Below are 21,014 nucleotides of genomic sequence, written 5' to 3'. Positions count from 1 at the left end.
CGTGCCTCTTTGAACGATATATTCTCTTTTACTTTTATATTTACAATTTCTTTTTCTTTCTTCCAGGAGGGGCGCGACCACGAGTACGCGTCGTGATCCCCGTACAGTTTACACAATGGAGAGAGTTCTTACAAGCTTCAGTGGCATGTTCATGGGCACTGCATTTCGCACATGTTTGGTGGCGCCGGCAGCTCTGCGAACTGTAGCCGAAACGCTGGCATTTGAAACATCTTAGGGGATTTGGCACATATAGTATGGCACGGAGCTTGATGTACTCGGCCCCTAGAAACTCGGGCAGAATACTTGAACCAAATGTGAGTATTAGGTGCTTCGTTTGAATTTCTTTACCATCCCTTCTTATCTTAATTCTGCTGACATTGACAACATTCTGATCACTGAATCCCTCCAAGAGCTCAGCCTCTCTCAGCTGGAACAAATCATCCGAGACAACTCCGCGGCTGGTGTGCAGAGTGCGGTGTGGAATTACTGTCAATGGAACACCCCCAAATGATACTAGACTGGGCAACTTTTCGTATTGTTTCTGATCATGCCGCTCTAACAGGAGATCACCACTTCCCAGCCTTGACACCTTGTAGCCTGCACCAAGGACATCAGTTAAGGACTTGGAAACTAGAAAAGGGGAAATGTTTCGTACTTCTTTATCGGATTTTTCAGAATGGATCACATGGCACCGTGGGAAGTTCGGGCTTTGGCGTCCAAAGAGCTGGAAAATATCTTCGGTGTGCCATCTTTTCTGAGGGCGATCGGGAAGGCGAGGAAAGGAACTAGCCATAAAGAAATTTAAATTTCGGCAATAACGCCAGCCACCCACCGTGGAGCCCTACAAGGCGACGCTACAGGGACTGTATGAACAGGTCCTGTAAACGCCACCTGTACGTCATCACTATACCCAAATATGAAATAACCTAGGTTGGCTATTCATACAAGGTTAACCCTTGCTGCCTGCAAAAAGTGGAAGTAATCGGAAGCTATGAGAAGATAGGAAAGATGAAAAGTAAGAGAAAGACGAAGGCTGGAGGGAGGAAGGGACAGGAAAAGGCAACTACAGATTTCCCCCCGGTTGGTCAGTCCGGGGGTGCCGTCTACATGAAGCCGAGGCCAAAGAGGTGTGTGGCCTCCACCGAGGGGCCGTAAAGGTCCAAACACCCGGCATCGTCTCAAACTCCAGGATGCCCTTTTCCCCGGCCACGGCTAATCGAGCACGGTAAGACGCGGGAGGGTCCAACCCTCATGTGCTCGGGTACATGGTGTCGTAACACACCAAACGCCTGCTGGTTTATGTTACTGTGCTGTGAATGAAGCAAAGGTCAAGCAACGGAAACGAGAAGAAAACTGCAATGCCAGAAACGAGTGGCACAAGCAACGAGTGCTACCTGGATACCAGGGCGAGCCTTTGGAAACTGTAGGATAAGAGAAAGATCTCAATGCGAAGCATATACTTTCTTTATCAGCTTAGGGTGAAGCTAAGTACATTTCAGCAGACAAAAGCAAAACAAGAGAACAGCAAGGCAACACATTTTCTTTATGCCACGCCCCAGAAAGTATCATTCCGACTACCACTGAATTCCTTCTTATGAGCGCAGTTTCTAAGACAGGAACAAGTGCGCCCAGCGCCCGATATTTCCGCATTGCTGCAACAATGCTATGCACGTCAACTGCCAAACAAATATTTCAAGGCATGCGCTGAAGGCAAGAAGGCATACAGACCTAAAGTTTCTAAATACTGACCTTGAAAGCCAGGGAGTCATTGTACTCGCTCATTGCGACGACTCTCGACGAATTATATAGAACGCCGTACGCGGCTGCCTCATCGCCAAGGTAATTAGCGGCCTTGCTTTTGATGGTGCCATTTCTGCAAAGCTGAAATTGAAGATGCATAACAAGCATTAGTTATACCCACGCACATGCGTCTAGATAAGAAAATAAAAAATATAAGAGGCAAGTTCTTCCACTGTTGCATAGTATAGGCAGAGAAAGAGAGTACAATCAAACGGGCAAAATGCCCTCAAACACCGGCCTATCTCCTGTACACAAGCAATACTAGCTGGAGAGTGTCACCGTAAAATAAGAAAAGATATGTTTTTGAGCCATATATAACCTTTCTGCACTTTTTAAGAGGCAACACAGTAAAAAATTACGTCATATACAGAGTGTCCCAGCAAAGTGTTCGCCAAGGTTTAAAAATATTTTTCTGCGCTATAACCAGCAGGACGCGACTAAAGTTAGGTTGTCGACCACTCTAGCTATGCAGCATATCTCGGTATTCTTTCTGAGGCATCTACTTTGCATAAGTAGTCAAGATTAAAAAATCAACGTCGCAAATACTAAATTTAGGAACAGTTTTGGACACAACATTAGGATTTGGCTCCGATGGATCTTGCTGCACTAAGCGCATAGTCTGGTGTGCTGAGGTGGGCAGTTCACGTTCCGTAACTGCTCTTTGCACAGTGTCTACGCAGCAAGCTCAGGTTAGGATCTACCAGATGGCGCCACCTACATAGCCTGAGTAAATCTTTGGCCTTTCGAAACGCAGGGACATCTGCCGGTAGCCGCTCAGGTTTTGTGCCAAGAAAAACAATATTCGAATAGCGCGCAATCAATGGGCCGGGTTAAGTTAGATGCCCATGTGGGCAGCCAACTAGGGAGTTTGGCGTACCTTACAAAGCCGTTCGCTCCTCTTCGTTTCCCTTTCCTGAACAAGTCAATAACAGCCAGGCAAGCACGACAGGACGAATGATCGTCACGGTAAAAGTTTGCTGATTAGTTTATTATGGAAAGCGAAGTGTGGCGAAGCATGTGTGACCTACTAGCCATGCATAGAGTTTAATACAATTACTATACGCAAGTCTGGCGCCTGTGTCTACGGGAGCTGCAAGCAGGGTGGTTCAGTCAGCAAAGGAATGCTGGGTAATGCATGAATTTCCCTAAACTTCGTCCTTCTGGGTTGAAGCGGCGTCCTAACTTTATAACCTCGTCATTTTCGACAAAGTATTTTGGAAGTATAAATTAAGTAAATGTCCCTAACATTGTCTGACGGACGATTTGACCACAGGATCTCTACAAAGCACATGAGTGCGATATTCAAATCATTAGGCCACAAGCGCATGTATCGATAAGCGGCCATAGTACGGTCTTATGAATTTCTCACAGGCAAGCCAGGACGTTGAGACGCTTGGCAAGTTTCAAATCGCCAACCTTAACAAGTTTAACCGCTGCAATTAGTAGCAATTGTTAGTGTTCGCAGAGTGAGTGTTCCGCACTTAGAAAAGTATAGAGTGCTCTGATATTTCGGACAATGAAGTCGGATAAAGCATGATAAACAGAGCAACAAGAATGTCTGGATGCACAAGCTGGAAGATCAGACAAATCGTTGTACTGCCCATCATCCACATGGGGGCGGAACGATCGCAGTGCCAGGATTCCCTATAGAAATTATTGTAGGAAACTCAATGAGATTAGCTGCTACTGACTGGTACGAACGAGCAGGCGCGCAGAAATTATGGTCTACTTGCGGACAACTGAAGGGATTTCCTGATAATTGCCCGCATAGGTGGTAATTCAGCGACGAATTGAGGCGATGAGTTTAGCACACATAAATGGAAAATTTTGACTTCTAATGAGCACGCAAGTAATGCCGCGGTTTCAATTCAATAGCACGTCATTCTCATAGTATAGAAATATGAAGATGTGCGTGTGTATATAAACAAAAGAAGAAACTTCTGAATTATCTGCCAAGGTATTATAAAGCTGAAAGTCCCGTAAAATTTCGCAAAAACGAAACATAGTACTGTGGCTAGAATAAACTCAAGAGGGTTCGACGGACTTTGAAAAATGTCGTCGTGCCAGCGCTTGCGCTTGCAAATGCAATTTTGTGCTTTAAATGAAAAATCTTGCCGTCAGAATTTCACCAAACTTCCTCGGGCCTACTTGCATTGAGCGCCCATGTTAAATTCCCAAATGAGGCTATGGGAGGGCTCCAAGAAAATCCTTCCGATGTTAGCACCTTCAGAACAATTTAACCGCATAATGCCCAAACGCTATCACACATGAAGCAAAACTGAAACAACTTCTTAGCAAGTGCATTAATATCACTGTGAGCACACTTGAACAAAAACATTTAGGAATTACTGGGTTTTACGTGCCAAAACAAATTTATCATTGTGAGACACGCCGTACCGGGGGACTTCGGGGATTTCAACCACCTGGGATTCTTTAACGTGCACCTAAATCTAAGCACACAGGGGTTTTCGCATTTCGCCCCCAGCGAAATACAGCCGCCGTGGGCGGGATTTGATCCCGCGACCTCCTGCTTAGCAGCCTAACACCATAACCACTCAGCAGCCATGGCGGGTTCGAAAAAAATTTAAAAAAAATGAAATCCTGTTCTTCTTACATCAAAAAGATTTTTTTCACTTCTACTTGGTTTTCATGTTTGAAGGGACCAGTCTCAAATGACAACGGAGAAGGAGAGATGTTCCCACCACAACGACTTGAGTATCAACTGATTGTGAACTCACTATCAACGACTAACTGTCAACTGGACTATATCTGTTCATAACATAAACAAATCTCTAGGATATCAAAACCGTTACTATGAACTGCCTTAAGTTTCCAGGGCTGGTTTTATACATGCTGGACTCACCAGTGTATTGTCCATGTTAAAAAGTGGCAAGAAGTTTTTACTGTAGTTAGTAAACGACTGATGTACATATATCGTTCTTTCTCAATGCGCGCATATTTTATGTTAGCAGTGTTTCTTCTACATTTAGAATGTCTTTATCGTTTTCTGGGATCTGGATGCATTTCATGAATTTTCTCTTTTAGCCTGTGTTTTTTTTAAGATAGTGCGCTGCAAATGCTGGTATTGCCTTTTGGCTGCACATATGTATAATTGTTTTTCTGCAAAACCTTGTTGAACTTAACCAGCATTTCTTGTGGAAACAGCAACTTTGTAGGTTGGCATAGGTTCGTCAGGCACTTCGCTGCCTCTAGCCATGTGCCCTGAGGAAATTTGTGACTTGCCTTCGATAAACGAATAGAGAGAAAAGGACATCACATTTTTATGTTGTCAGAACCACAAAAATACTTGTTACCTTGGGCAATGAAGGGCTATGATACTTACCAGACCCACTGCGAAAATTGGAAAGTGTTCCTGAAAGAGGCTTACCGCTTCTCGAGTCGTCTTCCTCATAGACTCGCACGGTCGGAAGAGACTTTCCCTGAGCGAGGGCGCACTTTCGACGAGGTCGTAGTGCAGCGTGGACAGGTCAAAGGATAGGCCAGTCTGTATTGACGGTCTGGTGTAATTGGCTCGGGGTGACACGGCTTGCCAGTGATTCAACTGAAAGGAACCATAAGTAGACGCTTAGATAACAATTTTTGAGAAAAGCATAAACAATGTATGCGGGAAAGGCGACCATATTCTTATACGGCCTTTACAGCTCACTATTAAAAGCACTTAATAAACTTGGAAACTAAAATCTGCAGGAAGTAAGAAAGGTAATCCACAAGTGCAGTTCACTAGGGGAACGTCGGTACGGCATGATCTTGTCTTGCTTTTAAGGCAGCTCAGGAAAAGTGCAAAGGAAGAGAGAAGAAAGCAAGGAACAAAAATGAGAGGATGGGTGCTAGGTTCCAGCTGGTTTATTTCGCGCACCTGCGACCATGTTTTCTGCTCCGCGCACAGCAGACACAATCACACAAAAAGCGTCAAAGACAGCTCACTGAGCATAATCTGCAAATTTCGAAACAACCTCCGGATCAATGACCGTGCGCTTAAGTTGATTCTAACGCCAACCTAGGACAATATATTTGTTGAATAGTGGGGAGCAGCCACAAATTTTACAGTGCGTAGCGAGCAAACCACTGGATCAAGTTCTATTCCTCGTATTGTTGCAACTTTGCGTTGTAAGGCAAATTTCGAAGTTCGCCCCAGATGAAATCGTGGCCTGCGTTATTTAGGAAGGTGCGGATATTGTTGCCCGCTCTAATGATACAGGCATAAGTACTTTGTTAAGCACATTTCGAATGACTTGAGTGCAAATTCTCTGTGTTCCGCCTGCCGACCTTTATAGCACATGCGATTTTTGTGCCGAAGCAAACGAGGCTATCACCTTCGCCTTCAAATGCTGTGATGGAGTGTCACTGAGCAAGGTAAAAACTCAAAGAAAAGAAGCTTTTGCCATAGATTTACCTTTAGAAAACTCTTGCAGAGGATTAATATAAGTCATCTTCATATTTCGTTTTGTGCAAGAACTGCTAAACTGGACGTACCTATGAGGGTGATTGCATCGCAACATGAAATCTGGCAGAAGTCAATAGCCCTCTTTATACAAGCTAGGCATGCCTGTTCGCGAGTTAATTACCCTTTCCCATAAAGTAACTCACATGAAGCTAACTTCGGTAAACCTAATTCCTACAAATGCTACCAAGCCTTTTCCATCAAAACATAAGATCTTTATGTCGATAGATCAATACGGTGCTATACGGTTTCAGAAGAAAATCCAGAGCCCTAGCATTATTATTTCAGAGCTAAGAACCACGTCGATTACCTTGGAAGACGTTATTTACCCGCAGAAAAAAAGCGTAGGAACAGGCTCTTGCATAGCTCCTATACCACTTGATTTGTTTTATTGCTATAGCAATTATATAGACACTCTGCGCGCATTCCTGCTGTTGCCTTGGCCATGATGTTCCGTGTAAAGTCCAAGGGTGATAACAGCGTCCCCATGCACCGTATGCTGTAGGTACGAGGGTGTGACGTGCGAGTGTGCTAAGGGGAGCTGACAATGGCAGCTTAATTTCGCACTCGCATGGGAAAAAGCGGGGAGTTAACCATCTTGCGTCATGGGCAACGCTCCGGGGGAAGCGAAGAGAGGGGGGCGTTCTTCTCCGGTGGCTCCTGTATGGGCACGTTGCAAGTGCTAGGCGGCGCCCTGTCTTTCCGACCCCTAGCGCCATCTGACGAATAGTTGCGCGGATGTGGTAGGATAACTCACGGCGTCAGCAGCTCGCGCTGCGTGTTTGGCGTCCTGTCAAATGGCAGCGATGGCGCGAAACAGCGCGCCGATATTAATTTCAACCGGGTTCCGGGAATTACAAGATCTTCATGGCTTTTTTTATGAAAAGAATTTAGACAAAGGAAGTCGTCTATTTGAAGGTGGGGCACGTCTACGACGTGAGGGAAGTGTTGAACTCGCACTGATCGGATGTGACTGCTAGGTGTAATCCGCAAACGAAAAATAATGCACCAGCGAGATGCGTGAAGCTCAGAGTAAGTTACTTCGTTATCTACCGTGTGGAAGCATGAAATTATAGGCCACATTGATTCTTGAAGATTGGCAACAGCAGGCAAATCCTAGCGGAGAGCTGCGATTGCCGTGCTGGCATCGCAGGGAAGTGCAAGGACGCCGCGGTAGTTTCCCTGTACATACAGGACGGCAAATACGAATTCGAAACATCTCATCCAAGAACGTGGGGCGTACGAGCGGCTCGTAAGACCTACCAGAGGTATTCTAACGTTGCTCTACCCAAACACAAGAAAAGGGGATGAACTTACCAGTTGTGTTAAACTACGCTGGGAAAATATTTTCGCCTAAGTTACTGGAAGTGCGATACTTTTATGTTGCGATTTGTCAGTGTGTGCAAAGGAGGTTCCAATAAAGCACGTCAAAAATTTTGGTGATCTCATCCGCCCCTTCGTTGATATGCTCGGCGCAAAAGGGTGTATGCCAGCTCAGCCGGCTGCAACCCCTCCTCAAATCTCTCAGCAAGCCCTAGCGCTGTTTGAATGTGAGAGGGTTGGGAAAGAGTTCCACTGCTTTACTGTGGTTCAGTGTGGGAACAAACTATTTGTTTGCTGCATATCCTGATACGCACTGCAGGCAGTGGCGTAGCAAAGGGGGAGGGAGGGGCGTGGGCTCCGGGTGCGAGGGGCCACTGGTGGGGGGGGGGGTTGTCATATACCTCTGGAGACACACGGAATTTGTTGATATCCTCGCCTTCCTCGAATAAACCCGAGGGAGGGGGGGGGGCCGCAGACCTATGGGCCCCGGGTGCCAGACGACTTAGCTATGCCACTGACTGCAGGTGTCCCGTTACTGCCATCATTGCTGTAAAAGCAAAGAATTCAGCGTTATAACGCACTTGGCATAACGCCGGAACATAAAACAGCTTATGCCGTCGGACGAGCGCTATACAGTGTTGACGCCGTTCTGCTTCATAGGGTCGGCTTGGAAACCTGTAAAACTTTGTTCCTCGTGAGTTGGTGTACGTGCTGTTGCAGCCCACTATTCAACAGCTCGGGTTTCACTTCGGCATTGCTCAGAAAAGGCAACAGCTAGCCGCGACACAATGCACATACAGACTTTCCGAACGCAAGCGGGCCGGTCGTATCCTGCCGGTTCCGCGCTCGCCGCCGCGAGGGGCGCCCTAGTAGGCGCGGGAACTACGTTCGCAACCTGCCTATGGGGTACGGCGGCCTGAGCCCTATCTTGATAGCGATTTGCGATGGGGACAGAGTACTCTAAGTGCTGATAGCTTCGTGTGCGCTGTGTTTTCACCGCCTATACTCGCGTTGAAGCGAGAAGCAACACGAAGGTCCGTTCGCTCGCTGCTGCTGCCGTGCTTCCCAAAGCCAGCGTTCTGACGGTGTTTTGCGGCGGTCATCGAATGAAATGCGTTCAGGTTTGCTCGCGCGCGCGTGACGCCATGGTTCATAACTTACTTAGTAAGCGAATGATTTCAAGTTGATACGGTTGATAAATCTACTCTCGGTATTACCTACAGCTGTCTGCTAATTTGTTATCGCTGTACATACTTCGCCTTTCGGCTGAAATGGCGACATTATTTAATGAGTGCCGCCACCTCTCTGTCTCATGAGCACCCTCAGACGGACATTTTGAAGGTCTTTCGATGTGTGGATAATTTTTTGTTTTTTATTGACTGTTCCTCAGTTCAGGCGGAAGACCAGGTCGATAGGTCACTGTCAATTATGAGAGATTCTCTTGTCCACTTGATGTGATACTGAAGTCCTTCAGGGCGGCGCTATTCGGTATTTCGACATTTGTCTGTTTTGTTCGGTAGGAGACAGCTGTTGGAGCTATGAAACACGATAACAGAGTCCAGTCCTATCCTACAACTCGGTTCATTCCAAGCTTGTGAAAAGAGGCATCGCTAAGCCTTGCTTTAAGAACGCTCTAATGAAATCTTGCCACCATTCCTTGTTTGCTATGATGGACAAAGCAGGCATTGTCAACAGCAGGCTAACCCAAGCAATGTAGGCAAAGTAGGCCTATCGGAGAATGCCTGCTTGCTGTCGGAAGCGCCGACAGCAAGAAACCAATGCGGAATTAGCAAATAGCAAAACAAATGTCATTCCGTATATTCATATTGCATCTCACAAGTTGATGAAGATTACTCGAAGAGCGGGCAATCGTGCGCTTTCTTCTGCCCCAAATAATTTATATAGGCATTGTAAGCTAATGCCAAAAAGTCATACATTCTCGCTGCGAAAAATGACACAATGAGTTTTTTGGTGTATGAAATTTCTTTGGCGTGTGTAAAAGTTTTAATTGACATTAGGAGTCCTAATGTGCTTTTGCGTGAACATAACAATGTCGAGAATGATATTTCATTGAGCGGTTTCCTCGCTGTACACTGTAAGATATGTGGCTGTACACCAGCATTTAACAAATGTGTTCTCATATGTTGCACTCACAATTAAATCAAGCGCGCAATTTTTTTAGTCACAGGATAAATCAGAATTTGCTGATACATGCTTAAGCGCACCGTCTTCGTCTTCATTTTGAAAGAATTCGATATTATTTATCGGTCGGCACGAGTTCAGGAAGCTGATATTAACGATTTCTCTCATATGGGCCGTGCGCGGAGCACAATATGGGTTCACCGGCACCATAAAATGAACCATATGTGAGTTGGTGCGCATCCTGTAAACCATCTCTTGCTGATCTGCTTTTCTTGTCCTTTACTTTCAATTTGAGTTGCGCTAGAGATTGGACAAAAAAGAAACTGTTCTTGCACTGCGAATAGAACAGTCACGCCAAAATAGTTTGCGGCAACCTGCTCCTTGCGGTCACAAAAAGCTTAAGAATGCAAAGGTTCAGGCCAAATCTATCGGTGAAAGATTGCTTAGGACTCAAGCGATAACTTAATCAAGTGGACATCTCCGATGGTGTGTGATGTTATCGTGTGGGTGATGAAGGCACAATGACGGGGATGGCCAAGGAATGATGGTTGGCGGAGATGGCATGACGAAGACAAAATGATGACGACGGAATGATGGCTATTAAATGATAACGGCGACCTCGTCAGTAAAAACGCTGCAAGACGTTTCTGAGATTAGGAAGACCCTGGAAGTAATCTCGAATTCTAGACGTCACTCTGGACCAGGCGGTCAATCAGTCGCCACGGGAAGTGAGGCAGCTTGGAGAAAGTGTCACATCCATATATCAAATAACAGGTGTCTCGTTATGATGGCTGGGACTATTCTGACACTGTAGCAGCCGGTTTATGAGAAGGCTTCAGAAAAGTAACAAGCTATAACTTGCCAATTTCAATTTTAACACGCATCCCTCTTCACAGCCTAGACTCGAAAAACAATATATACCTTAATATAAAGTAATAATTTGAAATTCGTTTGTGCTTTACTTGAACAAGGTGCCGGCAAGATAGTAACACTTTTAAAAGAATAACTTTGCCTACGTCATCTGATTTTCGTGGTTCATAGTCGCACTCACATGCTAAGCTCGCAGGCGGCGTAAGCATTGAAGTAACCACAACCGAAGCAGCATTAGAATAAAGACGTAAAGAAATAAAAGACGTCTAGAAGGAATATGATGTAACCGCGTCTGTCTTCGCGTAATCTTTACACTATGTTCGATGCAGTAGCCTAGCCATTATCTTCACAAACGCGCTTTGATCGTATAGTCTTCCTAAACGCATTTATACATTGCACACAACTGTATAAGCATAAAAACTTGCATCCACAAGTTATCGCCTCACTCCGGCACTCTCCGTGCTTTCTGCAACATGTTTTCAAGTACCATTTAAACACATTTCACGGCGAAAAATAGACAAATATGGGGCTAGCGTCTATTATAAGACAGCGGCTTTCGCAGGTATCAGCTAATTTGTATGTGTTACACTTTTTATTCAACTGATGCGTCTAGTTCTTGCTGGCAATAATAAATTGAAACATGCTATTCTATCCGGCAATTTCGTAATATCACAGTTGTTATAGAATTCCGCACTTTTACGCAACATGTGCCGCACGATGTTGATTTACTGAAGCTACTTTGTGGCATTGTGTTAACCAGTGCTCTCTTTTGGGTAACATTACCGAATGGCAAAGGCGAAAATATTAGGACTGGAGAGCGTCCACCATTATCCAATAAGAATGCTGTAAGTGATGCCCACTTGGTCGGGCAATTCAGACACAATATTTTGATACATAAGTAATCTTTAGCTATCAATAGGAAGCGATTATTTTATGCGATTAACATTTCTTGGGAACTTCATGCACTTTGATGGGACTGTACTCCTATCAGGCTTGGAGTACCTGCTCTCCCGACAACTTTAGTTACTGTGTAGTTCTTGGTTTATTTGGCGCAGCATCGGACTGTGGTGTTGAGAGAACAGGGTAGGAAACCAACGATCCATAGTAGTTTCTTTGCCCTACATAGGTCGTACATAGGATTTTCCTTGAAGTAAGCAGATTGACGGGATTTTCTCGCACACTTTTCTTTTGCCCAGTAAGCAGTCAAGTGTAAGAGAGCTCCTTCCTATGCTGAATTCCAATGTGTTAGCATTCTCAGGGTACCTTAGCAACTATCCGGGGGCTGCCTACTTACGTTATTCTCTAACCGTTTCCCCGCCCACCTGTGTCACTAGGCAGTTTTTGAGGGAATGGGCAGGGTACCGGGCTATTGTGTTGCGCGAACAGGGTTTGAAACCAACTGTCGAACCAACTTCGGTAATTGAGTATGTGGCAATGTGCCCAAGAGCGCCACCCATCAGTGAACCTCTTTCACGCTGACATGGGTCCCTGTACATGCAGGACTGGGTAGGTAGTTACCACAGTTTTGTGAAACTCACTGATGCCGACTAGGAACACTGGGTGCATGCTACTCGGCCCATGCTGGTCTTCAATGAACTACTTTGATGCGAACCTTGGGTGTAGGCCAGAAGGCGCGTGCCATTCTTAAACGAACGTCGCTGACGCCAACTTCGGTGTGCGCCACTGGAATTGTACCGCTCCAAAATGACGAAAAAATGCGGCTGAACCCATTCCACAATTTCTGTATAGTGCTACCGCCGCGAAACCTGCCTTTGGACTCCGAAACGCATTGCGCACCGATGCCTTCCAGACGCTTTTGAAGCGCGTCCTCTGGCAACCGGACACCGCTGCTACACACGCTGCGCCATCCAGTGGCACTTCCGAGAAGTATGCGTTCGGCCTCCGACACTAGTAGTAGTCGGTGCCTGAAAAAACTGAGAACTGTTCCCGCACTTGCGCACATTCACTGACACAAGTTGGCGACAGGTTCATTGGAGAGCGACACTTACCCGGAGCATTCATGGCACATCTTGCTTGGCGTCGAAGACATTCTATTAAGAGAAGCACACATGTATTGGCATATACCCAGAAACCAAAGTTGGCATCAAACAGGTTGATTCGATACCAGCGCAGACCGAGTTGCACATGCCTGGTACTCCAAGTCAGCGTCAAAGAGTTCCCTCGAACAGCAGTACATAACCAGTCCGGCATCTACAGCAACCTATGTTGGCGTGATACAGGTTCGTTGAAGAATGACACATAGTACACATTGCCAATTATAGTGTGACCCAAGTTGACACGATGGTAGGTTTCGAACGCTGTTCACCCAGCAAAGCAGCAGAATGTGCTACCCATTCCACCACCGAATACCCAGTAACCCAGGTGGGCGCTGGCTAGCCCGAGATGAACCCCGTTACCCCATTGCGCGTTTACCATCGTTCGCACGCACCGGCACGACACGTATTTCGCAGGCCACGCGCAGGCTTTTCCGCTGCACCACTAGATATCGCCAAGTGTTGTTAGGGAAGTACAACACAGGAGTCCTGCTGCAGTGCACGCCTCACTCATAAGTCATTTTGACCGTGGCAATGTGTTATGTCGTTATTTTGATTCAATGCTAACCCATTGCCTTCGAGATTCATCGTCAGACGGGTTCTGCAGCCTTATTTTACTGACAAGCAACTGCAGTCAGTTAAGAATCAGCGAACGCTACAGTGCACTGAAATTCATGTCTTCTTGAGTAACTTCCGAAAATTGGCACTGAATGCCACAAGATCGCTGACAGTGCTGTATTTTCAGCAATAAACGACAAAACAGCTTCCTGCTGCAGCATCATGCCTGGAATTTCAAAATGTGTTAACAAATTGAGATGGCACTTCTCGGTCCATGCCCAAGGACTGTGTTAACATTTAGTGCCAGCAAATTGTACATTCTATGTACCCAGTATCTACCGGCGTTACTATTTTTTTAATTATTCATCGCATGAGCAAGTACAACGTGTTGTATAAAATTGTGGACGTGTATGTATATGAAAACAACTATATGTTGTTAGCATCCTTCTTAAGGACCCTCCAGTAATGTTCTTTTTGCTCAGTAATTACATTTTATTTTTACCTCAGTGTTATTATATTTGTGGTAGTGATGTGAAGACTAGCTGTTAGAAAATCAGAAAGCATAAATTTGCGTTGTTTACCACGCCCTACCTTTCGCGCGCATGTTTGTCTCGCAGTTAAAACAAAGGCAGCGAGAATAAAGAACGGCAACCAAGCTTGCCGTTTGGGCAGCGAAGCAGTGGTTCTTTCAAAGGTGATGCAAAGAAACTAGGGGTGCTCTATCCCTAATTTGTTGGATCCGCAGCATTCACAGGGCGTTCCACTTGGTAGGGCCCGTGGCATTCTATGTAGATGCCAGCCACAGTTCTGAAAATGCGACGGTTTGTGCGGGCAGTAAACGGCGTTTCAGGGCCAAGTTCTGAAACATACTAGCGCATGCTAATAATTTGCCATGATAGGTGAACCAATACGCGACAAAGCTTGCAAAATTTACGCGGAAGAAATGCAGTTTATTATGGTACTGTAGGAAATTTGTCCATTATTCTGGCAGGAATCAATTTGTTCGCTGCGTGTTTGAGGACAGGACTGCTGTGGTGAGCTAGCGTGAAGCCGGGAGAGCTATTTTATTAATGCTCCATGGGCCTACTTGAAAGCGTAAAACAGAGGATGATAGCAATAGCGCGAACAATAGAAATCCGTGATTGCAAATGTATTTTATTACCTGCTGTCAACGTAAACGAAGAGTTAAGTAAATAATCTCTGCAGACTAATAAATCAGAACGGCATGAAAAACACTGGACCTTTCTTTCAGCAGCTGTAAGATTATTTCATTGGTATAATGTTGAATTTTTTTAATGGTATAAAATAGCTGGGTGTTGACCCTATGTGTAAAGCTCATGAGCTTGTGTGGCACATTCTCCTCACCGCAGAGCAGATCAGAAATAACTTATTTCCGCTCATTTGTGAATTCTACTATTGGCAGTGTCGGCCAGTTTCCTTTTCTGGTTATATAACAACCCCCCCCCCCCCCCCCCCGCCGAAATGTGCGCCCGCATTTCTGAAAGTGGAGTCCAAAAATGTGGCCCTATCCCAAAGATTGTCCAGACTGAAAATGTGGGCTCGTCCTCAAGTTATTAACATCTTAAAAAGTGGGCCTAACCTGTTAGGACCGAAAGGAAACCCTGAAGGAAGCCCCCAGGGAAGCGCGCGCGAGACCCGCGTAGCGTATGCCACGCACTGCGTGTACTGAAATTCTTGTAATGAAAATTTTTGTAACCATCTCGCACGGCTTTTGAGGAACTGCCGCCAGTGTTGAACTGCGCATACTTATTTTTGTGGCGTTATTCGTCATGAAAACCAAAATTACGCCTAAACACAGGAGCAGGACAGGCATGCTGTGTGGCTCCAATATTATTAGACAACCCGAAACCTCAAGCAGTAGCCCTCAAAGCATTCAGAGAATTGCGAATCGTTCCTTTGCGAGATTTGTCGCCAGTAATAATAATTATTCACAATAATTGCGAGAATGCATTAATGTACTTGGTGCAGGGTCACGAAATAAATGTTGAAGGAGGAAAAAAAATACAGTATATGATATAGTGAGCAACCAATCGGTCAAAAAATGCAAACGACATTGTACCACTTTTCGTTTATAACTTTAAACGCGTTCATTTTTTTCATACCAACATTCTCCATTCACTATCCATCCCTGACATCCTTTATCCTTATTTGACACTTGATCTATATTTTGACGCGTAATGGTGCAGGAGGTCGCAAGGCGGCGAGGCAGTGACGGCACCTCTGGCGAAACATCTTTCTCTGCCTAATTGCTCGGACATTTGTTTTTCTTTCTCCCATATTTATCTACACTAATAATGAATTATTAAGTAAATGTCGCTGTTGTATTGCATTGTTCTTGCAATTGCCTGTTGACAGCGGACAATATTTGTTCGTTTCTATAAAGCCATTCCTTTCGCAACGATTCATCTCTTACCCAGAGGCTTGTCTTTCCCACTTCTGTCTTTAAAGCATTCTTTAAAACATAAAGGCACAAGTAGCGAAAAATAGAAAGACGACTACAAGAAACAAGGACATGGGAAGAATTGTTAAAAAAGGTTTTCTTTTTGACACAATCTCTTTTCGTCCGCTCTCTTTAGACAAGGGCAAGTTGTAGTTCGTATTGATCGGTTCTGAAATGTTCAGTTGGCTCGCTACCTAAATGCAACACAGTGAAAACATGCGAATGCAGATTCCAGAACATTCACCTTGCTTGCCGGAACGCATCGCTGAAGGGGTGTGGTTAGGCGCCGATATGTGACGCAAAACTATGTTCAACTAAGCGACGAATGTGGCCTCTTACATTCTATAAGGGATACTCACCAGGCCTTCGTAACGTGGGTTCTTGGACGTCAACACGGTGGGCGGACAGGCATTACAGAATCCCTTGTAGCCAATCCATCCCGCCGAACTGATGGCAATTACAATGTTGACCGGGTAAGTGCTGCGGAGAAAGAACGCCGAGCAACAATCCCATCGTCATTTAGGTTGGCCCAACATTTCAGCTTATTTATGAATAATCGCCCTATATAACACTGCGGCCTCAGTCATAGGCGGTCGAACAATACTCAACCACACGTGTTCGCCCAGGTCGTAATGTATTGGAAGCTGATCTCTGCGTTAAAGCATTCACTGATGATATTGTTGCATGATGTAGCTACGACGTAGCGGATCTGTTGTTTCGGAAGTCTCTCTCAGACCAAGACATGCCTGCACGCGCACACACACAAGTGCGCGCACACAAACAAAACACGCGCATAACCGCTCCCGCGCCGCACCCCATTCTGCCAACACGGCCAGTTCCGGCATTTTCTGGTGCTCTATTTCACACAGCAATGTGAAGCCTGTTTCACATGATGCGATTTTCGTCGCACAGGAAGTGCGATCTCTGTCGTTTGCGACGAAAATCGCAGTCGCAGTGCCAACCCCCCGATTTTCGGCTGCGACCAACCGGTTGGTCTCACAGTCGCACCGTCGAAGCGATCGTTGCTATTTTCCGTCGAATTTGCGCGGATATCTATGTCACCGGTTTGTTTTGGGGAATGTCGTCTCCCTCGACAAGTGCAATGCGCGGTGACGTGGATTGCCGAATTCGGTATGTACGCGAAGGGGGAATAAAAAATTCTACCCCAGATTCTAATCTCCCATTTCTACGCATTCGGTGACACGCTACGTAGCAAAAGAAGTGCATTTTGACGTTTGCTTCGTAAACCTTCGCGAGTTGCCACGAGACGACATGGCCTATTGGGGTCTTCATAATTTTCTTTTGTTGAATGGCATACAAAAATCGCGCGTACAGAACAGCTTAAATAATTTCAACCTCGGCAAGGGCAAATGACAAGACAGCAAAATACCCGAAGTTTCAACGTTGTGCTGAACGCGGCACCGTTCAGGTGCATGTTCTTGTCGGTTTTCGAACAGTCTTGGAAGCGGATTAAAAACTAACTGACATCGATGGGGCACGAACCCCCGCCTTCACGTTACTAGAATTGACTCAATTATGGCTCAATTGGAAATAGTATCGCTCGCGTAATGTGAAGAGGTGGGTTCGTGCCCCACCTTCGGCCAATGGTTTCTTCATCCACTTTCATTTTCGTTTTTATCATGTGTTTATTAATAAGTTAAAGTAATTGCCTCTAAGCTGTCCTTGTTGTCTTTTTATGTCGACTTTTTTTGATATGAATAATAAAAAATCGGGCACGGGGGGGGGGGGATTCTCTCTTCTCGATTACATAGCGAGGCCTCGAATCGGGCAGCATTGATGCCTTCAGGAAGCAAGCGTGGCTTTACTAACTAGTTGCCTTCACCAAAAATGATGACGCACACGTGATGCATGCGGCAGAAAGGAAATTCCACCTCCGCAGTCAAGGGTCTGAGTCTCGACGGTGGCTAACGCTCCCAGTTTTATTCTCGTAGATAAACGTAACTGCCCCAGATAGTGGATGGGAAAACGCAGCCGCGGTAGCTCAATTGGAAAGAGCATCGAAGACGTGTGAATACGTGGGTTCGTGCCCTTCCTGCGGCCATTTGTCTTTTCATCCACTTTCATTTCCATTAGTTTATCATATCTTTAATTCAAAAATTAAGTACAAGTAGTTTCCCCTATGCTGTCTTTGTGGTCTTTTGCTGTTCACCTGTGAAAATTAGGGCTCTCGGTTTCCTGTCTTCTTGTTCAATATATGCTGGGGACATTTTAGAAGCAAGCATATTGGAGTGCTGGGGAAGGAATTTGCCCGCTAATAATACATCTTGCTTACTTAAAACAGCGTTCGGTAGATGTTGCTCCTAGCGAAATTCTGTAAGTGTAGTCATTAGAAAAAGGCATAACCTTATAGTCAATGTTTCTTTTCACTCAACGTTTTTGTGGTATTTTCAATCTGGTGACATTCACAGAAGACCACAATGACTCAAGTTACGTAGCAACTAATTTGTTTTAGTTTTTAGGGCGAAGCAGTTAAGGGTTAAATTACCTACTATTGTGTCCACGTGTAGAAAATATCCCAAAGGTGTAGAAATATCCCAAATATCCCAATACCGGACCGACCCTCGGCGGAGGTGCAGTTCCCCACTAAGGGGCCCACATACACAGCTTCGCTGGTCATCTTGGTTCATAGAGTGGAAGGGCACTGAGTCTTTCGGTATCTCATATTCACATACACCTATAATTTATCATGCAAATGGAGCTAAGTAGAGAAAGATTTCGCTCTCACATTTTTACTTATAGGAATTCAGTGCGCGAAGTTAGCAGCGATAGCATGGCTCTTCTTTCTAAAGAAGAAAACTTAAGTGTTTCATTGTCAGTTGCTCATAACTACATAACAGTAGTTATGACGTGACTGAATCATTTAAAAGTGTTAAACTAAATTATGGGGTTTTACTGTGCCAAAACCCGTTTCTGATTATGAGGCACGCCGTAGAGGAGGACTCCGGAAATTTCGACCACCTGGGGTTCTTTAACGTGCACCTAAATCTAAGTACACGGGTGTTTTCGCATTTCGCCCCGATCGAAATGCAGCCGCCGTGGCCGGGATTCGATCCCGCGACATCGTGCTCAGCAGCCCAACGCCCCAGCCACTGAGCAGCCACGGCGAGTATATTTAAACGTGTATTTGTGTTCTTATTCAAGTGGGAAAAAAAGTGTACTCCTGCTTCATTCGACCAGTGAATTTCACGACTATGAGAGAACGTCATCAAAATATCATATTCGTATATAACTAAAGCGTAATTGTCAATAGAGAATGCTGGTTGTCTTATTCTACCGACAAACCATCGTTAGAAAGGAATCTATTGTTGTAGTCTTTTTCATGGTTCCTTGGAGATAAAAGCTTGTAAATTTTTTGCCGCTTAGTTATAGTTATTTACCAATAGCTAAAGACTGTCAAATGGTAACCAGGAAAAAATAAAAAGGAGACGATACCCATACCATATTTATTCGTAGATTTTGGATTATATACAACGTTGTTTATTACAAGGAATATAGTACAAAACCTAAATGGATGCCTCAAAACACTATACTTGGTGAATCTTTTTTAGTCGTTATAAAACGGAATGAGATGAACTTAAAATGGGAATCTAAAGAGTTTTGTTCAATTATTTCAGGTTCTTGCAGTAGGATACAGCATCTATTTCAATTCAAGGCTTTACGCAACTCTTGCAAAAAAGAGTAATCGTAAACAAATGTCATTGTGTTTATGTTTTATGTTTTACCTATTAATCTGATTCATTTACAGGAGCGCCGCTTCAGTAACTCACTCAGGCGAATACCAGGGCCCATTTATACTCACCTCCATTCAGGCAGACTCAGACCCCCTCTTATTCGCACTCAATTCGACCCACCCATACTCGCACTTACTCGGACGTGCCCCTTGTACTTGCATCCATCCACTAGCTCTACTCAGACTCGCGTGTCAGTTCGAGTGAGTCTGCTCAATATGACTAATTGTTGAGTTCGTCGACCTATGACCGGATTTTCAGATGGCTTTTGCTTACATCACTGTGGAATGCCACGGTGTAATGCTACCAAGGCAAGAAGGCGCTGGTTATCCTCCCTCTCATGGCTAAACGCATGTGTCTTAAATTTGCTCCGAGGTACAAGCAGCACGCTTTATCATTAAGAGAAGGGTTTCGCTTGGCAGCTTGTATCTAAATACTGAAGAATGTGAAATAATTTTTTCGGCATTCACCGCACATAAGATGATGATGGTCTGTTGTATATCCAAAAAGTTTAACTATAGTATTAACACAAAGCAGATTTATTATTGAACTTATCTTTTACAAAATTCGTTCAAAGTTGCAAATTTAAAAGGAAATCTTGAGTACCAACTTGTCGACTTTGAAGCTTTGTACTTACAAATGTGTCACAATTCTTAAACTGCCCCTAATAAGACATCTAAAGAGGGCAGAACGAAATCTTTACTGATCTACATGTAACACTTCAGTAATTTATGAAAAGTACGCTTGCAAGATGGACATAAGCGTTATGACAAATTTATAAACCAGTCAAATCATATATCAAATTGGACCTCTGTAGATGATGCACTTACTTGTCACGGTAAAAGAGCTTACATTCACGTACATGCAGATATACATGTATTCATATACATGAACTTTGTGGTGCATAGTCAGATTGGTGCACAGCTTTGTAAACTTCAATTTCGTTTTATTTTTCTCTTAAACATGTATGCAATTTTGTTGCAGTTATGAGGTCCTCATTGAAACCTTTCTTCCCCACTTGCTAAAATTTACCTTTCTCTCCGAATACTGCAATTTTGTATAAATCGTAAGGCATCGTAGCCTGATCAGACAATTTGTACATTTCGCATTCATTTGATTATGGAAACCAGAATCCTCATGACCCCGCGGGAAAACTTCCTCTTAAGTTTCTCTAACAGCCCCGTGAATAATCTTCTTAGCCCTAGGAACTAATTTCCAGCTGGCAGCTAGTGCCACTTTGGAAGCTCTCAATAAATACCAGTATGTCGTGCGTGAAGTTGCTTTCATAGCACATGAAGCCTGTGTTAGGTACACTCTTGTTATTTGACTTTAGCGTTAGCTTACAAAAACTTCACTGAACACATTGATATGCGGTCATCCTCAACGGGCTTCTCTTGGTACTTACTTGGCAACTTTTGTGAGTGTCTCTGCGAACCTGGTTATGAAGTTACCACCGTAATCATAGCAGCCTATGGCGATGATATTTTTCGCTGTCCGGTCCCTGCCCTGGAGCTGTTTCAGTTTCTGCAATAACAACAAAACACGACGGACACGATATGCTTCTAGTCGTTCTCTACATAGCAGGAACTTGAGCA

The 21,014-nt window shown here is 44.7% G+C and overlaps 1 protein-coding gene across 4 annotated transcripts in view; it reads right to left on the bottom strand.

The window, feature by feature from the left end:
• Window positions 1-21,014, bottom strand: part of LOC135904227 (uncharacterized) — a 90,651-nt gene that overhangs the window by 7,600 nt on the left and 62,037 nt on the right. For 3 of the 4 annotated variants that reach the window (XM_065434864.1, XM_065434865.1, XM_065434866.1), the window contains 4 exons: window positions 20,825-20,943; window positions 16,030-16,150; window positions 5,189-5,362; window positions 1,750-1,881 (listed from right to left, as the gene is read on the bottom strand). In XM_065434864.1, the coding sequence (XP_065290936.1) occupies window positions 1,750-1,881; window positions 5,189-5,362; window positions 16,030-16,150; window positions 20,825-20,943 (546 nt within the window). Of the gene's footprint in view, window positions 1-1,749; window positions 1,882-5,188; window positions 5,363-12,606; window positions 12,649-16,029; window positions 16,151-20,824; window positions 20,944-21,014 lie in introns of those variants that run through there. The other variant, XM_065434867.2, reaches the window with a different exon arrangement.

The sequence above is a fragment of the Dermacentor albipictus genome, chromosome 10, assembly GCF_038994185.2.
Source record: "Dermacentor albipictus isolate Rhodes 1998 colony chromosome 10, USDA_Dalb.pri_finalv2, whole genome shotgun sequence".
NCBI classification, from domain to species: domain Eukaryota; kingdom Metazoa; phylum Arthropoda; class Arachnida; order Ixodida; family Ixodidae; genus Dermacentor; species Dermacentor albipictus.
The sequence above is the reverse complement of the archived record's forward strand: the minus strand, read 5'-3'. Positions and strand labels throughout refer to the sequence as shown.